This window comes from Cetorhinus maximus, chromosome 5 (genome assembly GCF_964194155.1).
Source record: "Cetorhinus maximus chromosome 5, sCetMax3.hap1.1, whole genome shotgun sequence".
Taxonomy (NCBI): Eukaryota; Metazoa; Chordata; class Chondrichthyes; order Lamniformes; family Cetorhinidae; genus Cetorhinus; species Cetorhinus maximus.
The window spans coordinates 59,812,315-59,827,278 of record NC_135883.1 but is presented as its reverse complement, the minus strand read 5'-3'; the positions used below and the strand labels follow the sequence as shown (position 1 = coordinate 59,827,278).

General features: G+C 48.1%; 1 protein-coding gene across 1 annotated transcript in view; it reads right to left on the bottom strand.

Moving 5' to 3' along the window:
- Positions 1-6,591, bottom strand: part of LOC144680673 (CUB and sushi domain-containing protein 1-like) — a 2,611,816-nt gene extending 2,605,225 nt beyond the window's left edge. Inside the window, exon 1 of the mRNA XM_078541910.1 lies at positions 6,137-6,591. Within this exon, the coding sequence (XP_078398036.1) occupies positions 6,137-6,335 (199 nt within the window). The 5' untranslated portion in view covers positions 6,336-6,591. The remainder of the gene's footprint in view (positions 1-6,136) is intronic.
- Positions 6,592-14,964: the final 8,373 nt, after the last annotated feature.

Sequence of the window (14,964 nt, the reverse complement as noted above, 5' to 3'; positions counted from 1 at the left end):
CAGGGACTGACCAAGGGGAAGGCGAAACAAGCAGCTTGTACACTGAGGGAAGAGAGCTTATCCCTGCTGCCGTCCTGCAGGCAGCACAAGAAGACAGGATTGTCATTGACCACCTGTAGATGGGCTTACCCGGGTAGAGGGCACTCAAGTTGCTTTCAACGGCTGAGATTGTTCTCTGCACAGACCAGTGCCTAAAGGAATGTGTCTAAGGGATCAGTGTGTGATTGTGAGCAACGTGTTTCAGGGATCAGTGTGGGAGTGTGACCAACGTGTTTCAGGGATCAGTGTGAGAGTGTGAGCAATGTGTTTCAGTGATCAGTGTGAGGGAGTGAGCAATGTGTTTCAGCGATCAGTGTGAGTATGTGAGCAATGTGTTTCAGGGATCAGTGTGAGTGTGAGCAATGTGTTTCAGGGATCAGTGTGGGAGTGTGAACAATGTGTTTTAGGGATCAGTGTGAGAGTGTGAGCAATGTGTTTCAGTGTGAGTGTGAGCAATGTGTTTCAGGGATCAGTGTGGGAGTGTGAACAACGTGTTTCAGGGATCAGTGTGAGCAATGTGTTTCAGTGATCAGTGTGAGGGTGTGAGCAATGTGTTTCAGTGTGAGAGTGTGAGCAATGTGTTTCAGGAATCAGTGTGAGGGTTTGAGCAATGTCAGGGATCATTGTGAGGGTGCGAGCGATGTGTTTCAGTGATCAGTGTGAATGTGTGAGCAACGTGTTTCAGGGATCAGTGTGAGAGTGTGAGCAATGTGTTTCAGGGATCAGTGTGAGGGTGTGAGCAATGTGTTTCAGGGATCAATGTGAGAGTGTGAGCAATGTGTTTCAGGGATCAGTGTGAGGGTGTGAGCAATGTGTTTCAGGGATCAGTGTGAGAGTGTGAGCAATGTGTTTCAGTGTGAGGGTGTGAGCAATGTATTTCAGGGATCAGTGTGAGAGTGTGAGCAATGTGTTTCAGGGATCAGTGTGAGGGAGTGAGCAATGTATTTCAGGGATCAGTGTGAGAGTGTGAGCAATGTGTTTCAGGGATCAGTGTGAGTGTGTGAGCAATGTGTTTCAGGGATCAGTGTGAGGGAGTGAGCAATGTATTTCAGGGATCAGTGTGAGAGTGTGAGCAATGTGTTTCAGGGATCAGTGTGAGTGTGTGAGCAATGTGTTTCAGGGATCAGTGTGAGGGAGTGAGCAATGTATTTCAGGGATCAGTGTGAGAGTGTGAGCAATGTATTTCAGGGATCAGTGTGAGCAATGTGTTTCAGCAACATGTCTGAGTGTGTGAGAATTAGATCAGGATGTGTGAAGTGTGTCTGGGTGTGTGTGAATGGGATTGGGCGTATGTGGAGGTTGTCTGTCTGTGTGAGAATGGGATCAGAGTGTGTGGTGTTGCCTGTGTGTGTAAGAATGGGGTCAAGGTGTGTGGTAGTGTCTGAGCATGTGAGAATGGGGTCAGGGTGTGTGGGGGTGTCTGAATGTGTGGGTTGGAATCAGGGTGTGTGGGGTTGTCTGGGAGTGTGAGAATGGGGTCAGGGTGTGTGCAGGGGTGGTGTCTGAGTGTGTGAAAATGGGGTCAGGGTGTGTGAGTGTTTGAGAATGACATCAGGGTGTGTGGGTATGTGAGAATGACATCAGGGTGTGTGAGAGAATGGGATCAGGGTGTGTGTGTGCGCGCGTGAGTGGGGTCAGGGTGTGTGGAGGGCGTGTCTGTGTGTGTGAGGGGTTCCTGAGTGTGTGAGAATGGGCTTCAGTGTGTGCTGGGTGGTGATCTGAGTGTGTGAAATTTTCTACCTGGGGATAAACCGGACCCTTTAACACCATGTCTAAAGATATCTTATGCAATGAACACTTCCCACTCTATCAACGGGTAATTCTGCATCGACCTGTCCTTTTCCAAGCCACAAGCTATTTTCCATGTTCACTCCTCAAGTGTGTGTTCGGCCATGCACTCACTCTCGGGAATTCTCACCACGGTAACATGTAGGATTGGCGCGGAGCTGCGCTTCTCCGCCGCAGCACCTGGCACTGTGAGGACCCTCTCGCCACTGCCGACTCTTCATTCTGGTGGTGGAAGTGGCTGGGAATGTGCGCCCCTGACTCCCCCATCGCCAACATTGGACATCGGATTCCCCCGGCCCGTGGCATAAATAGTGACCTACACTCCAGTAAGAGTGAGAGAGACAGTATGAGTGTGTGTTTGTGTGTCTATGTGGTTGTGAGTGCGAGAGTCTGTGTCTGCGAATGGGCGCAGAAACTGTGTACAAGTGTGTCTGAGTATGTATGTGCCTCTATGTAGAAGTGTGGGTGTGTAAAAGTGTGTATGTGTTTGTGCTGAAGTAAACATTTAATTTCCAAGGGAGAGAAGCCAACGGCCAGAGCTCCTTTGCCCCGGTACAAATCTACAGCGCTGCGCCCAGGTGGAGGGAGCTGGCAGACGCTGTCTGAGCAGAGGAAATCCAGGGTCAGTCACCAGGTGCACAGACTCTGCACTCTCTGTCTGTCACCCACACTAACAGCATGCCCCTTGTGATGCGGATAAGACCAGATATCAATGTAGAAAAGCTGTGAAAAAGGTTGTTTCCCTTGAGCAGTACCTGATGTCACTTCAACTCTCTTTTTCTTGTGAACTGCGATATGCGGGACAGGCAGAGCTCCTGCTGTCCCCATACTCACACCCCATTGTCCACCAAAGGGCTGACTTTTATTGGCAAGTTTGCAGAAAATCAGTGCGTCCCTCGAATGGCAGAAACACACACACATGCAGAATGATGCACACATACCACATTAACACACACAATGATGTACACATACCACATTATCACACAGAATAATGCACACATACCACATTAACACACACAGAATGATGCACACATATCACTTTAACACACACAGGCACACACATACACACACACACACAGAATGATGCATCCATACCACAATATCACACAATGATGCACACATGCCACATTAACACAAACACAATGATGCACATATACCACATTAACACACAGGCACACACACACAATGATGCACATATACCATATTAACACACACACACACAGACAGAATGATGCACACATACTACATTAACACACACAGAATAATGCATACATACCACATTGACACACACAGAATGATGCACACATACCACATTAACACACAGATACACACACAGAATGATGCACACATACTACATTAACACACATATGCAGCATGATGCACACATACCACATTAACACACACAGAATAATGCACACATACCACTTTAACACACAGAATGATGCACATATACCACAATAACACGGACATACACAGGCACACAGAATGATGCACACATACCACATTAACACACAAAGACAAACACAGAATAATGCACACATACCACTTGAACACACACACAGAGAATGGTGCATACATACCAGAACACACAATGATGCACACATAACACATTAACACACGTGCACACACACATACACACACACAATGATGCACATATACCACATTAACACACAGAATAATGCACACATACCACTTTAACATACACAGGCACACATACAGACACACACACACAGAATGACGCATACATACCAGAATAACACACACATACACAATGATGCACATATACCACATTAATATACAGAGTCACACAGAATGATGCACATATACTGCATTATCACACAGACACACACAGAATGGTGCACACATACCACTTGAACACACACACAATGATGCACACACACACATGCACACAGGCACGCACACACAACACACAGAATGATGCATACGCAACACATTAACACACACACAGAATGATGCACACATTCCACATTAACACATACACAGAATGATGCACACATTCCACATTAACACACACACATACAATGACGCACACATGCAACATTAACACACTCGGACATACACAGAATGATGCACACATACACCACATTAACACACACACACAAGGCATGTTGACTGACAGAAACTCAATTCACACTTACACAGACTTGAGTATGTGCAAGCAGGTACAGCACTCTGAGCGAGAATACCGCCCGGGGAGATGTGAAGCAACAAGAGTGACAAACTGCGAACAGATTCTCCCCGCTTCCCCTTATCCCAATCTCTTATTCAAGGCGGACTCGGTCCGGCCCTTGTTCAAATTCTCCTCTCCCTGGTTAGTTAACGTCTCCCTGTGTCGAGTTGTAATAATGCAGAACACTGAAACAAATCACTTTCTAGAAGCATTGCTCTTAATGCGTTGTGCGCTTTATCTAATTCTCGCAGTCCAGCCCGCGGACTTGAACACCAGCGGTCTCTGTGCTGAGAATCACCGGGAGGCTGTCTCTAGCCCTTCTCCATCGATATTTCGGGAGCAGAGCCGCGATATGTCTTCATTCCGCTCCAAAGCGCCATTTCAAGAGGGACTTAGAAAAGCAAAATAATTTCAGCTCCAGCCTGGTATTATGCATGGAGCGGGGGAGGGGGGACAGATGTAACTAAACTTAACGCAATGGAGCTACACGCCAGCCGAAATCACCTCCCCTCCCTCCAAAAAAGGAAATGGAAGAAAACGCACCAAGTATCGGAACTTCCTGACAACCATTAAAAAAAGATTTCAAGACAAGCTCGTTACCAGACTCACCAAGATTCCCCCAGTCTCACTGAAACAAATATACAGCTGGACAATAAAACACCTGTGTGACTTTCTAAGCATAGATTCTGCAGGAAAAATACAGCAATCAAGTTTCCTTCAATGTAATCGTCCATTTCAGCATTAAAGCTACATATTGAAAGGCGAGCAGGGGGCTCGGTGACAGTCAGGAGCAGATAATAAGGATTCAGTGTTCTCAATCCAGCCGATATCTATCAGACCTGGACTTCCCCATGTCTGTTCCCCACCGACTCACCAAACATATAGAAGCCGAGAGACAGAAATACAAAATTAATCAGATTAAATCAGATATATCAGCCAAAGAGCAGTACAGTCATCATTCTCCTTTAGAAACAGAGCGACGCTGAATATTATCCAACATTGATAAAAAATGCACTGTTCACTCCAGTTAATGACCGGATTCTTCAGTCATTTCGGGGTTTGGGATTCGCAATGTTTACATCCCTCCGATTCCTGACCCCCTCCTCCACGTTCTAGCTTCTACCCCCAGCCCCTCTCCTACCCCATACCCTCTCCTACCCCATCCCCTCTCCTACCCCCTGCCCCTCTCCTACCCCATCCCCTCTCCTACCCCCTGCCTCTCTCCTACCCCATCCCCTCTCCTACCCCCTGCCCCTCTCCTACCCTCTGCCCCTCTCCTACCCCCAGCCCCATCTCCTACCCCCAGCACATCTCCTGCCCAGCCCCTTTCTAATCCCAGCCCATCTCCTACCCCAGCCCCATCTCCTAGCCCCCAGCCCCTCTCCTATCTCCATCCCCTCTCCTACCCCCAGCCCCATTTCCTACCCCATCCCATCTCCTACCCCCTGCCCCTCTCCTACTCCATCCCCTCTCCTACCCCATCCCCTCTCCTACCCCCTGCCCCTCTCCTACCCCATCCCCTCTCCTACCCCCTGCCCCATCTCCTACCCCATCCCCTCTCCTACCCCCACCCCCAGCCCCTGTTCTTGCCCCGCAGCCCTGTCTCCTTCCTACCAGCCCTCTCTCCCACACCCCCTCCTTCCTCCCAGTCCCCTCTTCTACCACCAACCCTCTCTCCTACCCCTATCCCCCGCTCCCAGTCCCTGTTCCTACCCCTCTCTCGCAGCTCCTGTTCTTATCCCACTCTCGCAGCCCCTGTTCCTGCCCCTCTCCCTCAGCCCTTGTTCCTACCCCTCTCTCCCAGCCCCTGTTCCTACCCCTCTCCCCCAGCCCCTGTTCCTACCCCTCTCTCCCAGCCCGCTCCAAAGCTGCAGCTGAGACTGAGCTCAGTGAGGAGCTGCTTGCTCCTGACTTAAGGAGTTCAGAGACTGCAGCTTTCAGGCAAATGTCAAGTGCAGTGGAGGGTGATGTCCACTTCTCGGGGTGTGAGGGACAGAGTGGCGGGGATGCTGAGACTGACGGAGCTCTGGATCCGACAGATGCACACAGAACCACACAAACTATCGCTTTTCCTCCTAAGGGTGAGATGGGCATGTGTGAAGATCACAGCTAACTTACCGCCAGCTGCAACCAGCAGCCCGACACAGCAGAGCAGCAGCAGAGATCTCAGTGATGTTCCTGCCGTCATCTCCAAGAGTCCGCACGCCGAAGGTTTAAGGGCTTTAATCTCAACACATACGGATCTGGGTTCACACGGCGGTACCAGTCGGACCATACTGGGGGTGCCAGGGCTTCTCATGGTTCGCTGGCATATCATGGAGGGGGAGCAGAGAGACTATATATTTGTATGTGTGTATTGCAGAGATATAGAGAGGCCAGAGCAGAAGAGGGAAGGTTTCAAATCCGTCTCGGTGATATTCCGGCAGAGCTCAATCCTCAGCAAAGCTCGAGAGGGAGATAGACTAGTTCCGTGTGTGTGTGTGTGTGTGTGTGAGAGAGAGAGAGAGTGTGTGATTGAGTGTGTGAGAGAGAGGCAGAGAGCAGAGCAAAGCGGAACCCGGCTCTCTGGAACCAACGAGTTGGACTCGACCAATCTCACACGCACAGGGGAAGCAGCTCTCTCTCCAGCACACTCACCCCATCCCAGCCCACAGCCACCGTTTCGAATAGCCAACACCTTGCCCCAGTTACACTCCACGTTTCATGCAGTGGACGCCGAGGGGGTTCTCGGGGGAAGCCCCCTCCCGCCCGGGACAGGCAGACCAATCTCCCCACACAACAATCTTCGCCTTTGGATAAAGCGTTGCCTCTAACCACAATTCGCCACATTTCAAAGTTTATTTTGGGGGGAAAAAAAGATATTTATGCAATGAGAAAATCCCCATCTAGATTGACGAGGGGAAATCGAAACTTTTTCGAAACCCTTGCTTGACGAATTTAGAATGCATATTGGTGTCTTGTATATCCGACTTGTGATTTATTGAGTCGTATTAAATACTTAAATTCTGGATTGCCTGGAATGGGCTCTCTGGATATCACTTAATGTAACAAACGTGCAGTTCTGAAAGGACAGCGACTGACATTTTAATTGCGTTACAGACAAATCCACATCAACACTGGGATATTCCTGACACCCTGTTCTGAAAGACTCGGATAGGATTGTGGCCATTCCATAACGATTATACGCGGGTGCGAGTTCAAAGAGCAAGAAAAAAAAAAGGGGGGGTGGAAACAGGAACTTTAGCTACGTGTTTGACAAAATGCGCAAAAAAACACGTTTTTTTTAAAAATCAAAGCAAATGTGTAACTTTGCTGCCATCCAGAGGCTGTGGCGCGACATTTACAGAGGCAGCAGCTTGGCCAAGAGTGTGATGTGAGAAGGTAAGAAATCATATCGCGTGTTTGGCATAACGAATTGCATCGAAGCGAACGTAAAGCCGAAAGAGGCTGCACATTGATGCAATCCCGTGCGTGCGGTGCTATCTTTGGGGAAAGTGTTTTGGAAACAGTTCAGGGAGAAAGTCGCCAAGTTCCAGCCCTCCTCAATTTGGACGCGCGTTTGGTGATTCAGCCAAGGTCGTCGGAAAAGCATTGGAAGTCCCATCTCCCCCGCCGACATAGAGCCTCCTGCCGACCCACTCTCCCTTCAGAGCCGCCACATATTCGGAACATGGGTGGAGGAGATGATGGAGGTTATCGGCGAGAAGAACCGAAAGGCTAAAACGCCAACCTACCCGCCGCCCGCTGTGTGAAGCATTGTCGTACCGGCTGCTTTGTGTAGAGAAATCGCTGCGTTCGTACACGAAGGTGTAGCAGAGAAAGTTGTGGCGTAAAACTGCACGTTCAAGTATCAGATAATAACAAGTTGGGGTTTCAAAATAAAACACAAATTAGGGATCTATGTAACACTTTACCCGAGAAAGAGAGAGACCAAAACCAAAGGCGCCTCTCATACTTGTCATTTTATTTGTTTTATAGGCACTTTGTGCCCCCCCCCCCCGCCAAAAAAGACACGGATTATATTTCATTGCAGCACGTCAGCGCATGAAATAAAAAAAAAACATAAAATATTGGAAATATATATCTGGTCGATCAGCATCTGAACGAGATGGGAGCAGAGGAACTGAAGTGAGTCCCTGCTGACTGCTCTGCCCTTTGATTGGATCGTGGTTGATCTGTACCTCATCTCCACTTAACACCCACACCCGCCCCCACACACACACAACTTTGCTCTCCTTCCCTCAACACAAATCTGTCGTCAAAGTTGCAATTGATCCAGCATCCATACTCTTTGGGGGAAGAGAGTTCCAGATTTCCACTTTTTTTTTACATATGAAAAATATACTTCTTCTGTACACTCCTAAATGGCCCAGTTCCAGTTGCAAGATTTTGCATTGTCGTGCTCGATCCCTCACCAGAGGAACTAGGTTCACTTCATCGACCCTATCAAATCCTTTCAGCAGTTTAAACACTTGGATCAGATCGCCCCTCAATCTTCTATTCATAAAGGAATGAATACAAGCCAAATTTTTTGCAGCACATTAAGATAGGTTATCGCTTCTGGCCCAGCCTTTCCTCACAAGTCTTTTCCACCAGATGCTCATTGAACAGGTTATAATGCTGATTCACAACATGGTTGTTATTTTTACCTCTCTTTCTAGCTGTAACAAAAGTATTTTGGAAGCCGCCAACCCATAATGGGGGAGGGAGGAAGGCCCCTCAAGGGGGGAGTAAGAACAATTAGACATTAAATGTACTATGACCTCATAACCAGCAGTAAATCTCCTCAACAATATTCTAGGAGAGTTGTCATAATGCTGGGAAGACCATTGGTGACATGGTTTTGGAATCTCATCAACATGCCAGGGTCCGCGGCAAAGGAATTCACTGGGGTCCCTCATAACTGCAGCTCCAGCAGAACCAATGGAAACGTTTGATCCTGCGAAAGCTGGTTAAAACAAAATCCATCAAAAGAACTCAGACATTAGCATTTTCTTTCATTGAATATAAAATAAAGAAAAGCTCTGGGAGAAGAGGAAGAAGGAAAAAATACATGTGTCCATTATAATTTTTTTTTAAAACTGCACGAATGTTACCTTTCAGAATCAAATATTTCCTGTCCCTGTGAACACCTACGCTCTGAGTGGTGCCTTTAAGTAAAACAGAAGCTTCATCATGGCGAATGTTATTAAAGTCAAATCTTATTGTAATAGCCTTGATTCTAGTGAATCTCTACTGAATAACATATGACAAATGGCCTATTTAAGTTTATGGATATAAGGCACCAAAAGTATTTTAGAGAGAGTATCCAGTTGGGTAAACAGATTAGCAGGACTCAGAAAGTAATTCATTTTTATCTGCTCTTTTGCATTTTGATCCCTGCCTTTGCCTTCCAGTCCCCTCAGAGCGTGCGTGATTTCCCAGTTGACAGGGTGGGCTTGCCAGTGTCCTCCAGGCCACCGCTTGCAATCAGCTATGTGGAAATCTTCAAGCGTGGCCTGAGGTGACTTGGGCGCTGATTTTTCTGCAGATGCTGAATCACCCAGCTACTCGCTGCTATCCCTCTGACAGTGTAGCCAACATCAAGAATATAACCAGCAGGGAACTTTTAACACCATTATAATGATCTGCACTTGCCTTGCGTACTTGCAAGATGTGCTAGCATTGTAAAATGCGCCATATACCTGTCTTAACAGTGGAAGAGTTTCTACATCAGCACAGAAACACAAGGTGTCAGAGTTGTCTAATCTGCACTCCCGTTAGCAAAATTCCACATTGGGTGCAGAGTCTCCCAGTTTCGAGGCTTAACTGTGGTAAAGATGGTGAGCGACTGAACTGCTCTGAGGGTCTATCAATATTGCTCTCAGCTGGTAATTGCTTTGCAGTACATTTCAGTGATTCAATACCCAGTGCAACAATTTTAATAAAAATTAGTTTCTTTTAAATCAGTTTTAGGCCAATGATCACTGCAGGAGTTCCTCATGGCCGTGTCCTAGGCCCAGATACCTTCAGCTGCATCCATGAATTTTCCCTTCACCATAAAGTCAGAAGTGGGGATGTTCACTGATGATTTTTGTTTTAATTCATTCGTGGGACATAAGCACCAGTGGGAGGCCAGCATTTATTGCCCATCCCTAATTGCCTTGAGAAGGTGCTGGTGAGCTGCCTTCTTGAACCTACGTATGATTCCAGATCCACAGCAATGTGGTTGACTCAAGACCTAGCAAGCTATTCAGTTGTATCAAACCGCTACAGAAAAGTTAAATTTGAATAAAACCGGATTGACCACCCAGCCCAACCTAGGCACTGAAAATGTCAAAGGCATACCTTGCGCAGCTCACCCTGCAAAGCCCTTTTCAATAACACCTGGGGACTTTCATCAAAATTGGAAGAGCTGTTCCAAAGATTAATCAAGCAGCATAGCCATACTCATTGAATCATACCATACAGCTAATGTCCCAGACCCCTCCATCACTATCCTTCGATATGTCTTGTTACATTGTCAGGACCGACCCACCCAAGGTGGGCCCGTGGTTTATAGTTGGGAGGCATTGGCCCTGGGAGTCCTCAATATTGCCTCGTGACTCCATGAAGCCTCATCAGGTTAGCCATGAGCAATGAAACCTCTTGCTGATTACCACCTACCGCCACCGCCACCCTGCTCCCGCTCAGCTGATGAATCAGTACTCCTCCATGTTGAACGCCATTTGGAAGAAGCACCGAGGGTTGCAAGTGCACAAATATAACCTGGGTGGGGGTCTTCATTGTCCATCACCATGAGTAGCTCAGTAGCACCACAACTGACTGAGCTGGTCAAGTCCTAAAGGATATGGCTGGTAGACTGGGTCTGCAGCAGGTGCTGAGAGAACCAACAAGAGGGAAAAATCTACTTGACCTCGTCCTCGCCAATCTCCTTGTCACAAATTCACCTGTCTGTGAATGTATGGCAGGAATGACCACTGTACTGTCCTTGTGGAGACAAAGTCTTATCTTCAAACCGAGACCACACTCCATTGCGTTGTGTGGCAGTATCACCGTGCTAAATGAGATGATTCAGAACAGAGCTAGCAGCTCAAAACTGGGCATCCATGAGGCATTGGGGCCATCAGGAGCAGCAGCATTGTATTGAACCACAATATGTAACCTCATGGTCTGGCATGTACCTCACCCAACCATTGCCATCAAGCCAGGGAATCAACTATGGTTCAATGAAGAATGTAGGAGAGTGTGCCAGGAGCAGGACCAGGGATAACTAAAAATGAGATGCCAACCTGGTGAAGCTGCAACACAGGACTGCACACATGCTAAACAGTGGAAGAAGCATCTCCCTAACAGAATTAAGTGATCCGACAACCAACAGATCAGTTCAAGCTCTGCAGTCCTGCCATATTTGGACAGTTGGTAGTCCAACTACCACAAATATCCTCATCCTCACTGATGGCAGAGCAAGGCACAATAGAGCAAAAGACAAGACAGAAGCATTTACAACCATCTTCAATCAGAAGTGCGGAGTGGATGATCCATTTTGGCCTCTTGCTGACATCCCAGTATCACAGATGCCAGTCTTCAGCCAATTGGATTTACTCTCACCTCATCTCTGGAACTCAGCTCTTTTATGATGCCAACAAAGAGATGAAGGCTGTGGATTGGCAAAGGTTATGGGCCCAAACAACATTCTGGAAGTAGTACTGAAAACATGTGCCCCAAAACTAACCATACAACTAGCCAACCTGTTCCAGTACAGCTACAACATTGGCATCTACCCAACAATGTGGAAAATTGCACAAGTATGCTCTGCCCACAAAAAGCAGGACAAAACCAATATGGCCAATTACCAACCTATCAGCCTATTCTCGCTCATCAGCAAAGCGATGAAAGTGACTCTTACTCACCAATAATCTGCTCACTGGTGCTCAGTTTGGGTTCTACCAGGGACACTCAGCTCCAGACATCATTGCAGCCTTGGTCCAAACATGGGCAAAAGAGCTGAATTCCAGAATGAAGTTCGAGTGAATGCCCTTGACATCAAGGCAGCTTTGGCCGAGTGTGGGATCAAGGAACCTGAACAAAAGTGAAGTCAATGGGGATCAAGTGGAATCCTCTCCAATGGTGGGAACACCACCAGCTGCAAGTTCTCCTCCAAGTCACATGTCATCCTAACTTGGAAAAATCTCCGATCCTAGAATTCCATCCCTAACAGCATGGTGTGTGTACCTACATCACAGGGACTAACAGTGGTCATGAAGGCCGCTCACCACCACTTCTCAAGGGCAATTGGGGATGGCAATAAACGTTGGCCCACCCAGCGATGCCCACATCCCATGAACAAGTGAAAGGAATAGATGGCACAGGATCCTGCCATGTGATACAATAAAGCATCACAAATTCATCCCTAGCAAGCTGGATGCCATAGACAACCAACTATGCTTCCTTGTTCAACATTCAGCAGCATAATGTCAGAGCAGAATGGAATCTCCATCGACCAAAATAATTTTTCTACTCTACCTGTATCTGCTAATTTGGGATAATCAAGTTTGGACTGAAAATTTAAGTTAAAACAATGGTTACCAACGTAATTATTTTCTAAATAACTTCAATGAATTTTTTGAGCTTTGATGCATCATTCTTTTGATTCATTACTCTTCTATTTCTTCTACCCTGTCCCCAATCCTAGGGTCTGAGTGTCTCTTGGAGAGGCCTTTTATTCTCTCTGCTGTCTCCTAAGTGACTTTTGATGTGCCCACCATGGAACTGGCCACCTGCTCTACAAAAGCAGCCATATAAACTGCTTCAGTTCCTTCCTCTGGTGCAGATCTGCTTGTCAGAGGTCAGCTTTGCCAAGATCCTTCTTGTCACCCATTCCACTCCACATGCTCCCTCCAACCAATGGTGTGTCTCCATTATGAAATGTCTGTTTTTCTATGAACAAGAACCCATGACCTAATTCTCAATAAAAACTCCAGTATAATGGGCCTGACCAAACAGTGATTCCTAGCTCCTTACTGAAATGATCCTACCAGGTAGTATTTTCCACTATGTCTCTTCCACAAACACCATTGTGATAGTGCTGCCCCTATCCCATTTCAGCCTATCCAATACTCCACCTGCTTTTCCTACAATGTCATCTCCCACTTTTCCTAGCCTCCAGATGACATCGTCATCAAAATCTGATCTTTGCTGTCCACCCGTTGGTATCGGGCATCATGGCAGGTGGGGGGGAAACAATATGGTGAGAGGGCCAAAAATCAGTTTCACTCTGGCATGAAAGCACAGCCGGATCATCCGATAGTTTCTGCTGTGGCAGAACAGCAAACCCACTGGAGGCCGGCATGAACCCGCTTTGCGTTCCACTGATAGGATGCAAAGTAAGGCACGACCGGAATCATCCGCCCATGCCAGATTTTCCATCACGCCGGCAGGAAAACACGCCTGAACACATCTGGATAAGTGCGACTTGCAGAATTTGGGACTTACTGTTAGGGCCTTGTTCAGATTGTGGACGTCCGAGGAGCAGAAGATACTGGAGCGCTACCAGCTATGGATCCTGGAGGAACACGTGCATCGCAAGCTGGGCAGATTCTCATGGACATGGCTCTGACACGAAACAACTCACGGAAGGTGGGGGGGTCTCCATTGATTTCTCAGGCCTGCTTTGGAACATCATGGTTTTAGCCATGGGCTGCTACAGATGATTGGCGAGGAGAGGGAGAGGAAGGTGTACTTGGGGGTGGGAGAGGAAAGTCTGGGCTTGACTGGGAGGGGAAGATGTACCAGGGGGCCGTGAAGCTGGGAAGTGGGGCATGAAAGTTTCAGGGTTGATGTTGGGGCTGGGTACGACGGTGTCGGGAGGGGTGTGGTTGGGAGCGGGGAGTACCCTGGGAGAAGAGCATAATGGGGAAGAATGCAGCAAGTGGGTTGGTAGGTGTAAGGGAAGGAGTTCAGATGGGGAAGGAACCCAGGGGTAGGAAAGAGTCTAGGGGGAGGAAGGTGCTCGGAGGGGAGAAGGAGTCCAGGAGGAGGAAGGAGTCCTGGAGGAGGAGGGAGTAAGGGTGGAGGAAGTAAGTGGGGTGGGTGATGTCCAGGTGAACGTGCAAGGGAGGGGTCTGTGGAGACAATGACAGGCCCCTGGGGAGCAAACTCAGGGTGGGCGTGGTAGGAGAGAATGGTGAGATGGTGAGTATGAGAGGGGGCAGGGAGAGCTGGAAGGGTAGGAGGATCAGGGTGTGACAGTAGCAGTAGAAGAGACGGCGAGGGTGGTTGGTGGGGCCTCGCAGGCAGACATGGACCCTGGGGGTGGGAAGGACTTGGTCAGGGAGGTCAATGTGGATGGGGGTGGGATTTTCAGGAAGGTTGTGAATGTGCTCATTCATCTGGACATCCTGAAAAGACAAGGGTTTGGGTTGGTAGGTGACAGTGGGGAGGCGGAAGGTGATGCCAGTGGGGTTCACAGTGATGGAGCAAAGGATATAGGTGACTGGGTTGGGGGGAGGAGGAAGGACGGAGGAGCTGATCAGAAACCTAATAACTACCATGGTTGTTGAAATCAAAAGTGAGCGAAGCCTCGTGTTGGGTGGGCATAGGTGCTGCATGGGAGCAGCATGCAGCAGCGATCAGTGGGTGGGTGGAGGTGCAGATCAGCTCAGATGGACAACTGAAAGTGAACCCCAGCAGGCAGCATTCAAAATACTCAGGACATTGAGGTGAGTATGGTACATGAAGAATCCGTGTGTATGGGAGAGTGCTTGCACGAGGCTCCGAAAGGCCCTGCCACACACACACTTCTCCCTCCAGAATCACTCGAGGTGTGGCTGCGTCCAGCTGAACTGCTAGTTGTGGGGGTGGGGGGTGGTGGTGGGGGGGCGCAGTGGGAGCACTCGCAAAGCCTGTAAATGAAGCTGAAAGATAAATTACACATTATTCAGTGAAAGTGAATATACTTTCAGATT